The sequence below is a fragment of the Littorina saxatilis genome, linkage group LG17 (genome assembly GCF_037325665.1).
Source record: "Littorina saxatilis isolate snail1 linkage group LG17, US_GU_Lsax_2.0, whole genome shotgun sequence".
NCBI classification, from domain to species: Eukaryota; Metazoa; Mollusca; class Gastropoda; order Littorinimorpha; family Littorinidae; genus Littorina; species Littorina saxatilis.
The window spans coordinates 45,826,006-45,847,666 of NC_090261.1; the positions used below are offsets into that span (position 1 = coordinate 45,826,006).

The window sequence follows — 21,661 nt, forward strand, 5'->3', positions numbered from 1 at the left end:
GTAACCTCCCCAATGACAACTTTCACATCAAGTGTGTATGAGTCAACAGTGTACAGTACTTTACCGCTTTCTTGAAACAAATCGGCAGATTGTTTACCATTAGCAAGAAATATATGTTCCTCAGTCATCATGCCAGGACAGTGCTATGCTTGTGGAGCTGAATTTGGCTTATTCAAGAAAGAGGTAGACCTGTCTGTTTGGAGAGATGAGTGTTGTGCTGTCACAGTGTGTGTCGCTGTCACAGTGTCAGTGTGTGGTACTGGTATTTTGTCTGACATAAATGTTTTATTTTGAATACCTGTATTGTAGCTGTCATTGGTTTGCGACAGCGTCTCTTCAGTTTATTTACCACTCTCCCGAATTAGGCCTTCACATTCCCCTACCACCCCTTCCCCAACTGTTTCTGAAGCACTTATCATTTATTATAGATTCATTACTGTTTTCTACACTAAAACATTTGGAATGTCTGACAATGTGTGACATTCAATGGTTCATTGAACCAAACAGCTGTCCATTTCAAAATAGTCCCTCCCACTTCGTTATGTGGATTAAAAAGAAGGTGATGGGGTTAGTTCAGGGGTAAGTGACATCAGGAAAAGAGTTGTTGGGGCCGGTTTTCTATGAACAGTCAGATTGTCAAACATGCAGTGCTCATGAGACATGGGGACAGATGAGAGAGACAGTGCTGGATGTATTAAATGGCAAAACTACTGTCAGTTGTGAAGATACAAAGCATTTTTACCGACAGAGAATTTGCTGTCAACAGATAACCTTCAGATGGTACAATTAAATTAACAACTTCAAATCATGGTTTTGTCATTTACCTGTGCTTTATTTTTACAGCAAGGTTGCAAAAACTGTGGATTTGCATTCTGCTCAAGATGTCTGACCAAAAAGGCAGCCATCCCAAAAGAAAAGCTGGACAGCAGACTCCAGTCGAAAGGTAGTGACAAAGAGACGCAACATGTGTGCAACAAGTGCTACGATATTCTGACGGGGTACGTAAAACTGAAATTACTATCAGATCATGCAAAAAATGTTATTTGGGTTCCAATAGCTACTACAGTAAAACCTTCCACTAACGACCTTGAAAATGTCCAGAAAAATCGGTTGTAAAAAGGAGGGGTCTTCATTGGGAGTTTGGGAGGTATACGTTTTTTTTTACAGGGGTGGCAACTGTTGGGCAGTTCAGTCTTGAAAGTTGTGTCCCTTATCCTATTTTTGTTCCCATTTGGAGAAGCATGATGAACGTCCATACACCAGCGCACAGACGGGCAGACATAACACACACACACACACATACACACACACACACACACACACAAATGCACACACACACACAAACAAACACACACACATACACGTGCGAGCACGCGGTCTCATAGGTAAGACTAACTCTGTGATTGACCCCGGGTAAGAAGGTCAGTATCTGTAACCTGGGACAGGAAGAGTTTCCTCTCTGACATCAAAGGAGACCGTGCCATTGGTAAAACTTGCTCATTGGCAAGTATGGGTCATTGACCCGAGGTTTCAGTTGGTGAGCACACACTCACAGAATACGTTCACAGCAATTATTCATTATTGAGTTGTGGCTCTAACTGCCCCTACCCAACCCCTCCCATCTCCTTTCTCTCTCCCACTCCCCCTCTTCCCCCCCCCCCCCCCCCCCCCCCCCCCCCCTACTTCGAGGGCAGTCCTTCCATTGTGACAGCAACTGAATAGGTGTGAAGATGACAGCCGTGGGCCACTTGACTTGCACGCACTACTGACTACAGACTACCACCCCTGAGATTTGATGCGTGACTAATGGCGTGCATGTTCCGCGTGTGCTGCATAATTACGAGCTTTGATGCTCACTGGTTAAAAGGTAAAAGTCGTTATTGACCCTAAGTTGGTAGGTCGGTCGTCGGAAAAAGGAGGGCGTCGTTCTTGGGAGGTTAGTTACAGTGTGAAAAGCATCCGTGCCGAGAAATTCGGTCGGCAAAAGGAGGGGGTCGTTCTTGGGAGAGGTCGTTACGGGAGGTTCCACTGTACTTGATTCCTTGTTGATTTATGCGCTGGTATTGCACAGAATGTTCAGTGAGTGCTGTACATGTTTCAATACGTCTTAATAATAATACTACATAATAATTTAAGAGCGCATGTAACCAGGGTGCTGTACAATCATTTTGGAAAAACTCATTCACAAAACATAATTATTTATGTTTACATTGAACTGATACACATATCAATAAAAAAAACAATATTGCACGATAATAAAGTATCACATTACCCATACACACGCTCGTGCAAGCGTGCCAAACACTACACATTAGTGAACAAAATATAAGTACAATGCATAGAGTACAAAACTGACATCAGGAACAGACTAGGTTTGACGGGATGTTTAAGATATAATATATATTAAAAAAAAGTGTGTTTTAAGTTTTGATTTGAACAGTGACTGGGATTTCTTTCTTTCAAAGTTTTGCAGTTGTCAGTTATATGATATTCATCTTTCGGCTGAAGTTCACAATTGTGTGAAAAACTGAAATAGTATTACAAGACTCTGTCTATGGTTTACAGGAAGACAAAACCAGTGGAATCAGGAAGACGGACTCCACCAGAGGCATTACTAAAGTGAGTTATATAGTTTTGTGACGTGTTATAGCCTGACCCTACACACGGAAACAGAACAGCAGAGTACAAAAGCATAGTGTAACTGAAGCACTACAACTACATGTATAGAGAGGATTTCTCATTTTCTTTTTGACTTTTGTAATTTTATGTGTGAAAATGAAATGGGCATACATTTTGAATCTGCAAAATTATGTATATATCCCTGAATACTGATTTAAAACAAGAAATTCCTACGAGGTAGGAAAAACACCCCCGTCAAAGGGAAATAACCTTCTCAGTTGGTGGCAGTGACTGAGTGAGAATGGTTATTTCCCTTTGACCATTAAGATGTTCCTCTATAAGTCCTTGTATAATTTTAATCCACCAATAACTCCCTAACCGTGTGTTTGACTGGTCCCAATTTTTGTAAGGACCGTCTCAGGAATGTATAGAACCTGTTCACCAAGTTTGGTGACGATCGGTCCGTTCATTCTTGAGATCTATATGCGAACACAAACAAACAAACAAACAAACAAACAAACACATCGAGCGAAACCTATACACACCCCTATACCGGGGGTGTAAATAATAGATATGCTGGTGTTTGTTTTTTAATTTCATAAAAAGAGGAAAGTATCAGAGATCAAAACAAAATAGGTCTGAATCAATTTACAGTCCACCATATTAAACTTTAAGCAATGTGTGAGCTTGATTACTTGTGGCAATGCAATCTTGTGAACTATTATCCTGGCGAAGCCAGATGTATCCCATGTACACATGTTCTTGCCACGACACATAATAAGGTATCCTTTTTTATTTTTTACCAAACTTTGATTATAATTTAGGGATAGAAGTTCACCAAAATTGGAAATATACTACCTCTGACATAGTGGGTGTTCACCAACTCTTCGAATTTTGATCAAAAGCTTCCCAAGGCTGCTGTTACCGGGTAGAGCAGCCAGAGTCTTCATGTGCAAATAGATTATAGTGTTAAATGTTTTGACATAAATGCTTTCTCGTGTCATTTTCACTGTGTCTCTTGGGGCTCTCTGATTTGGTCTCTCTGTGTCTGTCTCTCATTTTTTGTCTCTGTGTGTCGGCCTATCTACCTGTCTCTCTCTCTCCATCCGTCTGTCTCTCTCTTTCTGTCTCTGTCTCTCTCTCTATCTGGTGCGTGCCCCTGCCTTTGATCTCTTTCTCTCTCTCTCTCTCTCTCCCTCTTTCACTTACAGGGAAAGATGTCTCCCTCTTTCACTTGCAGGGAAAGAGGCGCGCATGCATGAATGCGCGTGCGTGTGTGTGTGATGGCCAATTTGTCCTTCACCGGGCGTATGCAGTGCCATGGCTGGTTGACAACTGTGTCAAACACATAGCACTTCTACTTCTTTCAGTCTTATGATTTCTCGCCTCTCTTGCAGGCGTATGGCAGCCTTGGAGCAAAAAGAAGCGAGCGGTGCATCCCTTGGGTCTCATCAAAAAGGTGGTGGCAGCAAAGCAAATGCCAAATATGCAGCTCTTGACAAACCAGACAGAGACATTGCAGAAAGACTGGACAGGCTAAAGGAGAAACCAAAAGGTTTGTAAGGCTAAAAACAAAACAAAAAACTAACGGTTAAGGTAACCTGTGAATAATAAATAACGTAGGTAGGTTATACATTTTTGTTGTTGTTAAAAGCACCCAAGTTTAGTAAGTCTGCAGCGAGCTCATTGTTTCTTTGTAATGGTGGCCTGTTTCTTTAATTAACAACAAAATTAGGGTCGGCAGGAAACAAAAACTAGTCTCATGAAGCTACATAAAAGCATTAAGCAATCTGTCGGCCTGAAACTATAAGATCAACACTAACAAAAACAGTCATCACTGGGACTACATGTAGAGCAAGAATATATATGCAGAGGCTAGCTCACACGCTACCAAATGCTTAGCTTCCTGACTTAGATTTGTATTTAAAATGGTAGGTAAATTGTGTCTACATGGATGATCTTCACTGAATAGATGCTGTTCACAAAATGTTTGTTGTTGAACTAGCTTGAGACAGTTTTTTGGTTTGTTTAAGTTTTTGTTAGTGTTATATAAGTTTCAAACAAAATTATACTGTATTGAAATGTTTTTTAAACACACACACACACACACACACACACACACACACACAATCATAGGAAAAATAACATTTTTGCATTTAACACCTTTTTATTCATCCATGAAAGTGTATTCCATTTAATGAGAACATATAGCGTCCATTTGAGTGTTCTTCAGCTGCAAACATGTTGAATATTTTATTAACTATGAGAAAAAGTTTATGAAAATACAATCATTTGAAAATATGAAAACACACAGCTGTTTGTGCTTCAGTAAAATCTGTTCTAAAAAGTTTACACTCCCAACTGAGATTCTTGCTTTGTCACTCACTACCTATTAAACATTTCCCAACAAAATATGTACAGTCACTCAAAAATACTTTCCATGCAAGTGATACATATTTGAAATAGACAAACCCCCAAAATAAGTCTGTTTGTTTTTTATGGGTTATGTAAAGAGTTGCTCTTACTTGCAAATAATAATTACACATTAACATGCTTCCATTTGAAACTTCGAGGTCGTCATCGGGGATTGACGCCCGACCAAAGCTAATTGAAGCCCGACGGAGCGAAATTAGACTTTGGGAAGGCGTCAATCCACGATGACGACCGAGAAGTTTCAAATGGAAGCATGTTAATGTTATTGTAATTCAATCTGACGACGATCTCTTTCCTGCTTTCATGCGATGGTAAACAGACAGAATTGGTTCTGTTCTGTTCACACATTACTTTCAGTCCACCTACCTGCAAGGGTCAAGTCCCAAGACATATGTCTCTGTATTCCTATCTTATCACTGCTCCTGTTTTATTTTCTTTTACATACATTTTCCCTTCTTTTTTGACGGGTTTCTGGACAGCAAACTCCAAAACAAATTCTTTTCATCACAAAAGCGATCTTTGCCTTTGGAATTGACTGACGTAGTTCGGAAGAATTCATGCATCAACTTACGTCATGTATTCGACGTCATCATTTCGCATACCTTATGGTCTCGGTATTTCGTTGGCCTTCATATTTCCTACTTGTAAAATGACCCTCAAAGCTGGGCGGGGATGTAGCTCAGTCGGTTGTGCGCTGGATTTGTATCCAGTTGGCCGCTGTCAGCGTGAGTTCGTCCCCACGTTCGGCGAGAGATTTATTTCTCAGAGTCAACTTTGTGTGCAGACTCTCCTCGGTGTCCGAACACCCCCGTGTGTACACGCAAGCACAAGATCAAGTGCGCACGAAAAAGATCCTGTAATCCATGTCAGAGTTCGGTTGGTTATAGAAACACGAAAATACCCAGCATGCTTCCTCCGAAAGCGGCGTATGACTGCCTAAATGGCGGGGTAAAAACAGTCATACACGTAAAAGCCGTGGGAGTTTCATCCCATGAACGAACAAACAAACAAAAACCCTCAAAGCTAACCGAGACTGGTTGAGGTTGTATCAATGCGCCTCGCCAGCAGGTAGTTAATGGCTTTTTTAGCGAGTGGTTATCGACAATTAATGACCGGTAATTTTTAATGAGTTGGGGCATTCTGACCAATCACAGGATCTGTTTCATTAAAACGCCAACTTGATTGAATTACAATAATTATTAATCACTTTTCTATAACGCAAATCCCGATTCACAGCTCCAAGCGCTTTACAATTCCAATAAACACCTATTTAGCTATTCTGATGGACACGTGGGGGAATTCGGGGGCTGTGATTGGATGGTCTCACACGTCCCTTTTCCGATCATCAAAGCATTATGCTACGGAAGTCAGCCATTTTTGCCAATATCCCAAAGCATATTGGCAATAACAAAGACGCATGGTTCCGGTTTACCCATCTGTACCACACGATGTTTCAATCGACAACAGCAAACACTAAGAACTTGAAATTCTTCTCGGGAATGTTTTTCAGCTTTACAAATGTCGATAGCACACCCTTTTCTGCTAACTTCCCGATGAAACAGGACAAAACCAATTATTTTCTGTCCCTAAACACCACAAAATGCCCAAAGTCGAAAGATGTAGTACAAACAGGGGAGTAATACGGAACAGCCGTTTTTGTGTGCCTGTGTGAGCTCAGTTGCCGACTGACACAAACTTTCGCATTCGGCTTTTCTTATCTCGTAACTCCACACTAAATACTCCACTTCCCCTCTGAAGTATTGATGTACAACCCATGGCACTAACATTCATGTAGTCGTTTATAACTGAGGTTGAAAAATTCGCTTCATGATGAGACAAGTATAAATGCCATTCACCCAAACTGAAAAATTTGCTGCCGTCTGCTCGCGTTGTACGGATTAGCTGTTCTCTTCTCCTCCCCTTGTTGCATCCTAGTTCTTCAGTTGTTTCTAGTTTTCCGTTGATGTTGTGCTTTGGTCTTCTTCATAAGTAGTCTTGTTCAAAATTAAAAAAACTCAAACTTCTTTTTCTTGTATACGAATGAACTAATAAAAAGCTGTTAAACAGCTGTGTTGTCAAATCGAGTTTTTTTCCAAAGTCAGTGTGGCGCCTGCGCAAAACTAATGCGCATAAGAAACGGCGTCTGCTATCAAAACCTGAGAGGCCCTGACTTTTATTGAGTAACCAGTGACCAGTTTTCACAGTCAAAGCATCAAGCTTCCACGTGCAGTGCATCATTTTGTCAGAAACACGCTATAGAAAAAATGGTGAGTCAGCATAAAACGGTAACATTTTCCAACTTTTCACCAATTTTCAACGCTCAGCCACTGACGCCCGAGTAGCACGTGCAGCACACCAAGCCTGTACAACAAAGGCAGGAGTCCACTCTGTGCGTGTGTGTAAGATCAGCGTTGTAGCTTGCAAAGTTTTGACAATAGCATCGATTTGCAAAAACACATGAAAATGAAGGGTGTTCCCTAACTTTTTGTGAGTAGTTTACTTACAATAAGAGTGCATGCTCTCTCTCACCCTCTCACGCTCTCTCTCTCTATCTTCTGCAAGCACGTGACCACACTACCTACTAAAGTAAAAAAGCAAACACATGATATTGTTGGCCAATCCCTTCCTGCTAGAGGTGTTTCTGCTAGCTATCTGCGCACTGAGGGACGCAATCACCTGATCACGCTTGCAATGAATAGTCAGCTCTGATGTACATTTCTTTGGAATTAAAAGAGCTTAGTACTGAGCGGACAGTGCAGCCAACACAGAGCTGATAGACAGATTCTGGAAATAACTCTGTCGGGTTTGTGTGGGTTTGGAATTAAAAGAGCTTAGTACTGAGCGGACAGTGCAGCCAACACAGAGCTGGTCGACAGATTCTGGAAATAACTCTGTCGGGTTTGTATGGGTTTGGAGCTTAGTACCGAGCGGACAGTGCAGCCAACACAGAGCTGATCGAAAGATTCTGGAAATAACTCTGTCAGGTTTGTATGGGTTTGGAGCTTAGTACCGAGCGGACAGTGCAGCCAACACAGAGCTGATCGACAGATTCTGGAAATAACTCTGTCGGGTTTGTATGGGTTGGGAATTAAAAGAGCTTAGTACTGAGCGGACAGTGCAGCCAACACAGAGCTGATCGACAGATTCTGGAAATAACTCTGTCGGGTTTGTATGGGTTGGGAATTAAAAGAGCTTAGTACTGAGCAGACAGTGCAGCCAACACAGAGCTGATCGACAGATTCTGGAAATAACTCAGTCAGGTTTGTATGGGTTGGGAATTAAAAGAGCTTAGTACTGAGCGAACAGTGCAGCCAACACAGAGCTGATCGACAGATTCTGGAAATAACTCTGTCGGGTTTGTATGGGTTGGGAATTAAAAGAGCTTAGTACTGAGCGGACAGTGCAGCCAACACAGAGCTGATCGACAGATTCTGGAAATAACTCTGTCGGGTTTGTATGGGTTGGGAATTAAAAGAGCTTAGTACTGAGCGGACAGTGCAGCCAACACAGAGCTGATCGACAGATTCTGGAAATAACTCTGGAATTAAAAGAGCTTAGTACTGAGCGGAGTGCAGCCAACACAGAGCTGATAGACAGATTCTGGAAATAACTCTGTCGGGTTTGTGTGGGTTTGGAATTAAAAGAGCTTAGTACTGAGCGGACAGTGCAGCCAACACAGAGCTGGTCGACAGATTCTGGAAATAACTCTGTCGGGTTTGTATGGGTTGGGAATTAAAATAGCTTAGTACTGAGCGGACAGTGCAGCCAACACAGAGCTGAGAGACAGATTCTGGAAATAACTCTGTCGGGTTTGTATGGGTTGGGAATTAAAAGAGCTTAGTACTGAGCGGACAGTGCAGCCAACACAGAGCTGATCGACAGATTCTGGAAATAACTCTGTCGGGTTTGTATGGGTTGGGAATTTTTTTGTCAGACGAATAATCCACAAGTGTTTCTGACACACATCCTCACCCGCCTACAATGTCACATGGGAAATTTACTTTTTCCCTTGTGACATTATTGGCCAGTCACTGTCTCACTTAAACATGGGTGGGATTCTTCCGGTATATGCCGGAAATCTGGATTCGTAATGTCTGTGGTGACGTTGTTTTGGTAGTTAATTATACAAATCCTTCAGTGTCTGGGGGCCCCCAGACCCCTCCCCCTTAAAATTCTTCAGGATTCATGACATTTTTCAGTCCCACCCATGCTGAAGGCAATAGGGTATTAACTCTTTCACAACCCATTCAAACCCAAGAGTTATTTTCAAACATTTTTTTTTTTTACTGGGATGGCAATTATTTGTATGATTTCACAGACACGTACGGTTTGTTTGCTAAAGTATTTCCGGGGTGGGGAGGCAACTCTTCCACAGCCCTTCAAAACCAAAGTTAGATGTATTTCTCAACATCATCTATTATTTTTTAATGTAATTCGAACATTCTAAAAATTCATCAGCAAGCTGCAAGTTGACACAAACACACACAAAATCAGCTACTAGCATATATCGCATCAGCTAAGAATAAATCAATGATTTCAGGTGGTTCTAATCGTAAATTGGTTGTAACCATCAGTTCTTCTGCTGGAGTTGCAGCTCTTTTGCTTATTTTGCAAGGTGGCTCTTTCTTTATTTGGTGTTTAACGTCGTTTTCAACCACGAAGGTTATATTGCGACGGGGAAAGGGGGGAGATGGGATAGAGCCACTTGTCAATTGGTTCTTGTTCACAAAAGCACTAATCAAAAATTTGCTCCAGGGGCTTGCAACGTAGTACAATATATTACCTTACTGGGAGAATGCAAGTTTCCAGTACAAAGGACTTAACATTTCTTACACACTGCTTGACTAAAATCTTTACAAAAATTGACTATATTCTATACAAGAAACACTTAATAAGGGTAAAAGGAGAAACAGAATCCGTTAGTCGCCTCTTACGACATGCTAGAGAGCATTGGGTAAATTCTTCCCCCTAACCCGCGGGGGGTTTGCAAGGTGGTGTGTGATAATAGCCACAGTCACATTGCAGAGCTGTCTTTTATTTGAGACACACATGCACAGCAAAAAGTTTAACCCCTTAGGTTACCAGAAGTGGTTAATAAAGGGCCATTTGATGACATCAGTTTATACTTTGTTACAAGTTGTTCAGAGAATAAAATTGGCACAGATGACTGGGAGCTAAGTCACATCAGGAAAAGTTAACTAGCCGTATTACATGATTTACTGTAAAGAAGACATTTATGAAAGATCAAAAATATGCTTTTTATTATGTAATGTGTCAATGTAATAGCAAGCACTGGCAGTTTAAAACACACACACACATGTTTTGGCACAAGATACCTTTCATTTTATAAAAAATCTTAAGTTTAGTCAAAAAACAAAAGCAAAAAATAAACCTATTACCCAAACAGTATACACATGTATGTATGTATATCAATTCTGCATTTTAATATAAGGAAACAATACTGTCAAATTGCATCACGCTATTAACTGGTGGTTTAAAATTTGTGCTTTGGTAAATTTGTTAAGTTATCTCAAATTTCACACCGGTTTTGCATGACATTGTCCCTTTTACAGAAACAGAACATTATACAATATATTTACACTGGCACACATTCAAGACTCAAAGATTTTACTGTCCTTATAAAATCAAGGAAAATTACCTCGCAGTGTCAGGCAGTTTAAAAAACATATAATTTTCTAACACTAGCAGTTTTCTTTCTTTATTTGGTGTTTAACATCGTTTTCAACCGTTCAAGGTTATATCGCGACGGGGAAAGGGGGGAGATGGGATAGAGCCACTTGTTAATTGTTTCTTGTTCACAAAAGCACTAATCAAAAATTGCTCCAGGGGCTTGCAACGTAGTACAATATATGACCTTACTGGGAGAATGCAAGTTTCCAGTACAAAGGACTTAACATTTCTTACATACTGCTTGACTAAAATCTTTACAAACATTGACTATATTCTATACAAGAAACACTTAACAAGGGTAAAAGGAGAAACAGAATCCGTTAGTCGCCTCTTACGACTGGGGAGCATCGGGTAAATTCTTCCCCCTAACCCGCGGGAGGACTAACAGTTTTATATTGAACTAAAACGATTCAAGTTGATAAATAGATGCCTGACTTCTTCCTAGTTCTCCAACCAGTTCATACTAATAAGGAGATCCAGATTTGAATTTCATGGATTGAAAAATACTGACTCACACACACACCCGTGAATGACAGAGCTGACGGTATGTGTTAGCAGGTGAGCAAATAAAGAGATCAATAACATCGTCAGCCTCATCTTCAGTCTTTTGATATTAATGAGTAATACTGCGTGTTTGCAGCAGATGCCGTGTGATTTATATTGATTGTGCGCATGATAAAATGACAGAGTTTGGATGAAGTCATGATGAGAAATAGAAATCAATTGGACAAACAAATTATGCAGTTGGGAAACAATATAAATTTATATATGGTGTTGCCGATATCATTGTCTTTGTTCTCTCTGCACACATGGTGATTGCATGTCTATCTCTCTACCAGTCTCGCAAACAACCACACTCACACAATCATATGCATTAAAAACAAAAATTAAAGTAAAACACAAGAGATTTCCTTGATATAATACACAGGCACCGTTGTTTTACAAAAAAGTAAGACCAAACAGTTTTTCAAATAAAGCTCATTCTAACATTATTTATCACATTTACACAGAGGACAGTGCGCAGCTGTTAATGATAAACAAATTAATAAAATAAATATATGAAAGGATGTCCAGTACATTCTTATAAAAAGGGTTCAATGAGAGAAAAAATACCAGAAGTATCTGTAAATTACTAAATATCTGCCTTTTCCCTGAATTTGAGAAATCAAGATTGCCTTCTGAGAACCTTCAATTAATCAAACAGCAAACTTATCCAACCACCCCTCCTCTCTTAAGCACTGTTACACAGCCCCACTTCAGCCTGTGGTATAACAACAAAGCCAAAAGAGTGGGCTGGGAAAGTAACAGGCCCGGAGCGCATCAGGGCAGGAGTAGGTGGTAGGTCTTCACCTACCAACTCAAGTTTCTTTCCATTCAGAGACACATAGGCAGACTTCAGTCCATCCTCATCTCCCGGTGTAAGAATGTACAGTGCATACATCTGGTTGGAAAACTGAGGGAACTTGACCGTTGTGGGTTTGTCCTTTACGTTCAGAACGTACACTGTCAGGGCTCCTCTGGGATAGAGCGAAGGGTTGGCACAGTTAGCATAGACCCGCACTTTGTCTGTAGATGATGTCACGTTGAAGACAGGCCCCTGAACCAAGCGCTTGTACAAGAGGGTCAGGAAATAGTCAGGATAAGGGGTGAAGTCTTGTGAAATCAAGGCGTAGTTTCCATTGTACAAACACTGTCGTAGAACGGCCTTCAGACCATACAGAGCACTTAGACCCAGCTTATCCAGCCACATGAAGCCTGCAACATAGGCAGTGGACACCCCCTCGAGACCTCCACCAGACACTGATGAAGTTTCTGAAAGCCACACAGGAAGATCTGGTGCCAGAGAATGTGAGATGTTGGTTCCGATCGACAGCTCATCCTTCAGTGTGTCCAGGATTGTGGTGTTGATGAAATCCTTCAGACTGGCACCTCTGGACTTTGCATTGAAGTAATAGTGGTGCAGTGTGGTTGCAGAGACAACATCTTGCCCACCATTCTGCAGAAATGCTTGCAGGTATGCCCTGCCTGACCCTTCCGTCACTTTTGTAACATCAGGTCCCAGGATGTAAGACCTGCTGTAAGCTGGGAACTCCGACAGCAGAGAACGCAGCTTCTGCATGTCTTCAGCCAGTTGTCCTGGCTCGATACTGAAGTGAAAGTTGTGGTAGTAAGAATTAGGTTCATTCCCCAGCTGAAAGAAAGGGATGTTATAGTTGTGCTTCTGTGAAAACTTCAGCAGCTCTCTGGCATTGTTAGGATCCCACTGGCCATCTTGGCGCTGAAACTCATTGAAGTCAAATATGAGATCCCACCCTGCAACTTGCACAAGGTAGTTCAGGCGCTCCCATTCCTCTCCAGTGACAGTGTAGTTTTTGATCTTAGGTTTATCAACACCAGTGTCGCTGTAGTCATAATCTGAAGCACCATGGTCGCCTCCAGCGTCTTCATAGTCATCATTAAAGTCTTCTCCCCTTGGATCACTGGTATTGAAGATGAAGAAATCTGCAGCAGAACCTCCAACTCTAAACAGCGATGGTGCCAGACCTTTGACCAAAGTATGCAAGGTTGTTGAGTTCACGTCAAAGTCCTGCCACCTCCGACGAAAAACGCTCGAGTCAAGTGTCACTCCAACGTACCTCGGCCCAACTGTGTTTACAGTTTTCTGCAGGTCGATCACAACATTGAATTCTCCGTCGTTTCGGTTTTTAGCCACTGATGGAGCACTTGCACCGACTGCTTTCGGCAGGCCTCTGCCTTTTGTGAAAACTGTAGGCGCAGGGTACAGACTGGCTGGCTTCAATCGTAGCGCTGGAGTGTTTGAGCTGAGAGATTTGTCGGCGTCGATCTCCATCGAAATGACATGATTTTTGACGCTTGCGGCGCGAAGTAAACAAGCGGCACTGAGGAAAGTAATGAACGCGGTGATAGATTTCAACCCCATTCTTTTTTTGCTTTTTGGAATATCTACTTCAAAACGAAAACTTGTAATTGTCTCTGTGGTACCGTCTCTGCAAATCTCGGGGGCAGACACACACTTCGTTCACCTGTCGGGGCTTGAAAGCATCTGATCCAACGCCGGAGTTTTCGTCTGCATCTTGTGCTTGTTAATCACGTGATAGTCGGAGCACATGATTTCCGGAAGACCTGATGACGTCATAGAATCTTGTGATGGCACTATGTTGTACTTTCGGTTTCTATTTTGGGTTGGTTACTTTTAATATACATGCAGAGGAGCCTTTTCTGTGTTATAATTGTTGTTGATGCTGCTTCTCCTCTCTCTGTTTCTGTCTCCCCACTCCCCCTCCTCTCATTATGATATCCTTACTGTTTTACTTGTTTTGAAATGTCTCCTTGTTCAAGAAACATGCACAGAAAGGGCTCTGCATTCACATATGTATTCACAAAACTCACACACAATGCAGTGGGTTTTTTTTATTTTTTTATTTTTTTATTTAAGTGAATAAGGTAACAAATGTGTATTAGCTTTCACTACTCTTATTCTAATAACTCTTACTTTATTTTGTGAGCGAGTTAGTTGATTTTATTGGCAAAATTGTGTTTCAGAACAAAAGGTATTAGACAAAGATTTGAATGAGCGCCTGGCTCGTCTAAAAGGTGAAAATCCAGCAGTGAGATCTGCACCCACTAAACCGGTAAGTAGTGATTATTTTATGGCCTTATTTTATTGTGAAATTTTTTTTTCCATTATTTTTTCATTACTTTATTGACGGGCGCAGTGGTTTGGTGGTAAGACGTCGGCCTCCGAAGTGGCAGGTGAGGTCATGGGTTCGAATCTTGGCCGCGCCTGGTGTGTTAAGGTGGAGATTTTTCCAATCTCCCAGGTCAACTTATGTGCAGACCTGCTAGTGCCTTATCCCCCTTCGTGTGTACACACAAGCACAAGACCAAATGTGCACGGAAAAGATCCTGTAATCCATGTCAGCAGTTGGCCTAGTGGTAAAGCGTCCGCCCCGTGATCGGGAGGTCGTGGGTTCGAACCCCGGCCGGGTCATACCTAAGACTTTAAAATTGGCAATCTAGTGGCTGCTCCGCCTGGCGTCTGGCATTATGGGGTTAGTGCTAGGACTGGTTGGTCCGGTGTCAGAATAATGTGACTGGGTGAGACATGAAGCCTGTGCTGCGACCTCTGTCTTGTGTGTGGCGCACGTTAAATGTCAAAGCAGCACCGCCCTGATATGGCCCTTCGTGGTCGGCTGGGCGTTAAGCAAACAAACAAACAAACAAAAAACAAAAAATCCATGTCAGAGTTCGGTGGGTTATAGAAACACAAAAATACCCAGCTAGCATGCTTCCTCCAAAAGCGGCATATGACTGCCTAAATGGCGAGGTAAAAACGTACACGTACAAATCCACTCGTGCAAAAATATGAGTGTACGTGGGAGTTTCAGTCCACGAACGCAGAAGAAGAAGAAGATTCCTTTATCATCCCATCACTGGGAAATTCCAGTCGATTCCTCCCAGTGGAAGGCTAGCATTATTTGCTTGCACACGCACACGCACACAAACACACACACACACTGGGGAAGGGGATTGGTAGGCCAGAGAATACAGAACTTATGTTCTGTGAAAAGTGCCGTATGAAGAGTGCCAGCATTGTGGTTGAAAGAATAAGGGAAGAGAGCAAGTGACTGCTTTATTCAGGACCGACAAGAGGAACTATGCCTTCTTTGAGAATGGCAAACATGAGATAGCTGTTTGAAGTGAAAAGGGAGCAGAGAATAGAAGTCGTGTTCAGAGAGAATAATTATTATCACTTCCTTATCGCACAGATATTCATAGAGAACTCATTGCAGTGTCTGAAAAGCAAAAAAGACTAGTGGTTTTGCTTCTTTGTATTATTTTTTTATTTTTTATTGTTTGTTAAAGGCACAGTAAGCCTCTCGTAAACCATCACAGATACTGTCAGGCTTTTACACACAGTACAAACACCATTTCATTTAAACACTCACCGTTTGAGAACATTCTAGGTGCCCTCCGTAAAGAGCGAGCAATTTTCAAAGAATTTATTTTTGCGTGGTTTATCTTACCTCTGAGCCATCGTGAACCTGTGTAATCCAGTTTCCCTTTTTTCACAATTTAGCCGCCAGTTTGTCATTTCAATGCAAATCTCTGTAAGCTTATAATAATAATAATAATAACTGGACATTTTTAAGTGCCTAACCTATGGCTCTAGGCCCTTTACAAAAGAACATATATATACAGAATAGAACAATTAAAAGTACAACCTACATAAAACAAATTAATCATACAGACACAAATCACCACATATACACACTATATAATATACAAACATACACAGCTAACACTCTCAACAATCATAACAACTTTATGGGAGAGGAGTATGTGCAGAAATGGAATGAAGAAGACATTAGGCCAGGTTGGTGTAATATTCTGTGAATAGCACGTTATTGTGTACTTTTGAATCTGAAATGCAACATTGAAACGGCTGCGAACTAGAGCAGTGGCGGTTAACGGTTCAGAGGAACTGGCGCCAGGCAGCGTCGTCTGCTACGAGAACCACGACCTTGCGTGACCCTGCTTCCAGGCTATCTTTTTTTAAACTTTCAAAACTTCGTATTGTTCTGATCTTGTCTTGATGAAAAAAGATTTCTTTTATGATTTAAGAATGTTTGTGTAACAAGCTGTCAATTTATTATTTAGATTTCAAAAGTTAGGTCAGAAGCGCAAAAAAGCACTGTCCGATTGTCTGACAGACAATCCGCAAAATTAATTCCTTCAAAGTTGCTAGCTCTTTACATAGTGCACCTAGGATGTTCCCGTTTGGTGAGCGTTCAAATGGAAGGGTGTTTGTACTGTGTGTAAAAGCCTGACAGTATCTGTGTTGGTTTACGGGAGGCTTAGCTGTGCCTTTAAGTACAGTACCATTATTTTCAGACTAAAAGGTGATATTGTTTTTCCTCAATCCCATGAAGAGGACACAGAAAGTCTTTCTTGTGGGCAACAGCTGTTTTGTGTGCAGGTTTACCATCCCCCAGACACACGGACCCAAGTGGAACAAATCGATGAGCTGCTGGATGAAATCGCCAATGAAGTGGAGATTGATTCTCATGGGATTGACCCGGTTGCAGATGTGGAAAACCGATTGTCAAGTCTTCGAGGTGACCAGACAGGTATGATAGATCTCTTCATCTTATGTACTGGCCAAATATGCAAAACGGTTTGCTAGTCTGCAACACAAATTGCACTGTCTTCAGCAGGTTACTCTTGAGCATAAGACTGAATAGAAAAAGACAAGAAAAATAGAAGATTGATTTTCAGTGTGTGTCTGTGTGTGGCTGTATGTAACTGTGTGTGTGTCTGTGTGTGCCTTTCTGTGTGTGTGTCTGTGTGTGTGTCTTTGTTTGCCTGTGTGTGTGTCTGTGTGTTTTACTAAGTGCAGTAAATATTTTAGCCGAAATTTATTGCACAGGCACCTTTTCAAAGGTTTAGTTACTTGGCACCTTTCCAGACTTTTTCTCGTTCAGCTTCAAGTCTATTCAAACCCAGCAAAGAATAAGGGATGCTGTTTCTTTTCATTTCAGGAGCACGTAAAGAGGATCAAAATAATTTGGACAAGAACAATCCCATGCCTCAGAAGAAATTTGTGAAAAATATTGATGTTGGGACACGATCCACCAAGGGTGCTGCAGGTAAAGACTTTGAATTAAAGCCCTTTTTTTAAAAAAATCTTTTATAACTTTGTTTTGCTAAGGATGCAAGTTATGGGAAGTCTTTGAATAAGTTCATGAATATAGCTATATATTTTTTTCTTCTATTTTAAACATTACTTGCATTACTTACTGTAAAATCTGTTCATTTTTTTTTCAAACAGGCGTGATCACTTTCTATTTTAAGAGGAAATTTCTCTTTTTACATTTAGTCAAGTTTTGACCAAATGTTTTAACATAGAGGGGGGTGGCCGAGTGGTAACGCACTTGCGCTCGGAAGCGAGAGGTTGCGTGTTCAGGCCTGGGTCAGGCCGCAATTTTCTCCCCCCTTTCCTAACCTAGGTGGTGGGTTCAAGTGCTAGTCTTTCGGATGAGACGAAAAACCGAGGTCCCTTCGTGTACACTACATTGGGGTGTGCACGTTAAAGATCCCACGATTGACAAAAGGGTCTTTCCTGGCAAAATTGTATAGGCATAGATAAAAAATGTCCATCAAATACCCGTGGGACTTGGAATAAAGTTAAAAAAATTCCATCTCACACGGCATTAAGTCTCAGGAAACATGAATACACGCATGCAGGAAAAAAAAATATGGGTAGCGCCGTATGTATGGCAGCTCGCTTTCCCCGGGGAGAAAGCAGCCCGAATTTCCATGAGGGTAACCTCACTGGACTGTAAATCTTATCCAATCCAATCCAATCCAATCCAAATCGAGACGAGGGTCGTGGTGTATGTGTGTGTGCCTGTGTGTGTGTGTAGAGCGATTCAGAGTAAACTACTGGACCGATCTCTATGAAATTTGACATGAGAGTTCCTGGGTATGATATCCCCGGACGTTTTTTTCTTTTTTTCGATAAATGTCTTTGATGACGTCATATCCGGCTTTTTGTAAAAGTTGAGGCGGCACTGTCACACCCTCATTTTTCAATCAAATTGATTGAAATTTTGGCCAAGCAATCTTCGACGAAGGCCGGACTTCGGTATTGCATTTCAGCTTGGTGGCTTAAAAATTAATTAATGACTTTGGTCATTAAAAATCTGAAAATTGTAATTAAATTTTTTTTTTGTAAAACGATCCAAATTTACGTTTATCTTATTCTTCATCATTTTCTGATTCAAAAAACATACAAATATGTTATATTTGGATTAAAAACAAGCTCTGAAAATTAAAAATATAAAAATTATGATCAAAATCAAATTTCCGAAATCGATTTAAAAACAATGTCATCTTATTCCTTGTCGGTTCCTGATTCCAAAAACATATAGATATGATGTGTTTGGATTAAAAACACGCTCAGAAAGTTAAAACGAAGAGAGGTACAGAAAAGCGTGCTAAACCACTACCGCGCTAAACAGTCTCGTCAGTTTTACTGCGTTTTGCACGAGCGGCGGACTACGGTCATTGTGAAAAAATGCAGTGCATTCACTTTCATTCTGTGAGTTCGACAGCTTGACTAAATGTAGTAATTTCGCCTTACGCGACTTGTTTATTTTTACATTTTCTCTTTTTATTTGCAACAACAAAAATTGTTCCTCTCAAAAATATGTAAAAAAGAAAACAAAACAAAAAACAAAGGGGAGGTTATGGTATTTTCAAAAAGTCAACAGCGTCTGGGGGCAAAGACCTCTGGACCCACACAGCATTTGCACCCATTTCATGATTCTGCTTTCCAACCTAAGCATTTTATTTTGGGGATTTGAATGCTATATATTTACAAATCTTTCCCACCCTCATACAAGGTCACATGTATAAAAGTCATTTAACTTCCCATTTTGAGGTCCTACAAATCTAGAAATGCTACATCCCTTTGAGCTACAGAGGGCTTTGAGCTACAGAGGGCTTGCCGCTAGGGACATTACCTCTGGACTTACTTTGCCACCGGCTCAAGCCCAGCTTACAGTCGAACCTCTCTTGTAAGTTTCTCCAATTCAAGACTACCCCCCTTTAAAGACCTTGCTTTCACAGATTTTCTGTCTATAACCTCTGTAATTACTTCCTTGTAAGACACAAATCTCGCTTTTTTTCTTTCATTTTCTTTGGGGGGTGGGGGTCTTCAGAGGGAATTTCTGTTGTATTTGCACAACTTTCATACAGGTGAAGATGGGAAGTCTGGAGAGGACTTGGACTTTGAGGAGGTACAGGCACTCATGGCACGAGCAGCAGCCGACATGGAGCAAGATGCACAGAAGGCACTGCAGGACATGCAGAAAGACAAAGAGCTGATGGAAAGACTTACGGTGATCAAACAGCGACAAGAGAAGAAGGATGGGCAAGCAGGTATGCTGGAGGGTAGTTATAAACAGGATTGAGAACTCGTCTTTATATCCGCAGTTTGCAGAGAAAAGTGGGTGTCCCCCAAGAAAGAAAATCTTGGAACCCAAGGAAACAAATTCCTGGAAGCAAATAATCAAGGAACAATATGTCTATTTGTGTTTTACTAACATTCTGTGTGTATTCTAGTTGCCAGGAGAGGCGGTCACATTGCCTTTAAAATTGCAAAAACCTGGACCCATTGGGTCCTAGGCAGCATACCTAGCGAGTTTTCTTTGTGTTTTTATCCTCATATGCTTTGAAGCTAGTAGTGTGTGTTACAGTTATAGAGATTTTAGAGGAGGGGGATGGAAGTTTTTTCATCTTTTTTTTTTCTTCCTTTTTTGTGTGCTTGTAATATGTGTACACTCTTGCACTCAAGTGGATAGTGGGTAACAACAATTATGGGCATTCAATTTTGCCTTTATTTGATTTGGCTTGGTAGCTTTTATTTAGAATATGAGGTTAAGCATGAATTGATCACTGGTTTGCGACAGTTCTGCACAATTTGAGTCAATGTTTTTGGTTACTCTAATGCTTAACATAACAGATTTTCAGTTTTTAATGTTTTCTTGTTTGGTTGCATATAGATTTGCAGTCCATTGGGTCCAATGTAGACAACACAGAGCAGGATGATGATGACAGCGAGGATGAAGAGACAGCTGCCAAACGAATCATGCAGCAGGTCAGTTGACTCTTATATCATACAAATATACTGTATTATATAGCATAAGCTACTTCTTTGTCTCTGTTGTTCTGGTGTGGGAGTTTCTGTTTTACTTGCTGAGAAAAAAATAAAAATACATGCATTCCAGTGACTGTAGTCTCTTTTTTCTGACACTGGAGACAGACATGGTAATGCCTTGTGTAAACTTGTGCATGAAATAATCCATCCATGTTGTCAGCGAAAAAAGTGAAGTATATAAACCCAGGCTTTAATTTTTTGTTCAGTTGTTCACTGCAAAAAATCTGTTTTTTGCTCATGGTATGTTAAAGTTACAATCCCGCTGATGGCTTGTATGGCATTAAATCCATTTGAATGATGTACTGTCTCGACATGGATAGAATATGCTTTCGAGCCTCCAGTGCCGAAGTCACCCACGTTAGGTGCACCTTAACTTTTGAGAGAGGAATGTAATTCATTTCCACAATAGATACATACAGCATACAAGCTAGCAGATACAACTTGTAGATCTATTCCGTCATTGATTGTCTTTCCCATCAAACTTCGCATGCAACTGCCTGACAAAAGCTTGTTACAGTAATTAACTGCAAGATACTCATGGAACCACACACTTATTGTTGTTCCATGTTGGAAAAAAATGTTTAGAATAGGTTTGTATGTGTGGGTGTTGATGTGAAAAATCTCTACCAAAACTAGTTTAGTAAGAGAAAAGGGGCTCGTGGCAGATATTCAATTTGGGTATGCTGTGTAGGTGAAATAATATGGTCAATATACGAATGTGGCAAAACTATTATGATTGTGCGTAGAAAGGGGTAATTTATGATGGTGGCTTAAACGTTTCACTCCATATCCCCTTATTTTTTCAGTTCTTGGAAGAATCCAAGTTAGACGATCAAGTAGGTGAAACACTGGCAACAGGCCCTGAAGAAGCAAAAGCTTCCAAGGCTAAAAGCAAGGCCAGTAAATCCAAAGCAAAGGCAGACAGCACTGGAAAGGGTCCTCAGAAAGAGGTAGGTTTTGCTGGACGGATGTCTTAAGAATATAATGTGTGTTTGTGTGTGTGTGTGTGTGCATGCATGTGTAACGGTTATATTTGCGTGTGAATACGTGTAAGCCCCTGCACACATATGATTGCATAGGACGGGGACGTAGCTCAGTCGGTAGCGCGCTGGATTTCTATCCAGTTGGCCGCTGTCAGCGTGAGTTCGTCCCCATGTTTGGCGAGAGATTTAT

At 41.1% G+C, this 21,661-nt stretch overlaps 2 protein-coding genes across 4 annotated transcripts in view; one reads left to right on the top strand and one right to left on the bottom strand.

Moving 5' to 3' along the window:
- LOC138953411 (abscission/NoCut checkpoint regulator-like) overlaps positions 1-21,661 on the top strand; it is a 25,266-nt gene continuing 3,605 nt past the window's right edge. The window contains exons 1-10 of one of the 3 annotated variants that reach the window (XM_070325212.1): positions 1-183; positions 844-998; positions 2,566-2,619; positions 4,017-4,174; positions 14,308-14,396; positions 16,730-16,895; positions 17,307-17,414; positions 19,528-19,710; positions 20,334-20,428; positions 21,295-21,438. In XM_070325212.1, coding sequence (XP_070181313.1) covers positions 130-183; positions 844-998; positions 2,566-2,619; positions 4,017-4,174; positions 14,308-14,396; positions 16,730-16,895; positions 17,307-17,414; positions 19,528-19,710; positions 20,334-20,428; positions 21,295-21,438 — 1,206 coding nt within the window. In that variant the 5' untranslated portion in view covers positions 1-129. The remainder of the gene's footprint in view (positions 184-843; positions 999-2,565; positions 2,620-4,016; positions 4,175-14,307; positions 14,397-16,729; positions 16,896-17,306; positions 17,415-19,527; positions 19,711-20,333; positions 20,429-21,294; positions 21,439-21,661) is intronic. The other 2 variants (XM_070325213.1, XM_070325214.1) reach the window with 2 other exon arrangements.
- Positions 11,647-14,076, bottom strand: LOC138953409 (heparanase-like). Its single transcript, XM_070325209.1, has one exon. The coding sequence runs from the start codon at positions 13,682-13,684 to the stop codon at positions 11,975-11,977; it is 1,710 nt and encodes a 569-aa protein (XP_070181310.1). The 5' UTR covers positions 13,685-14,076; the 3' UTR covers positions 11,647-11,974.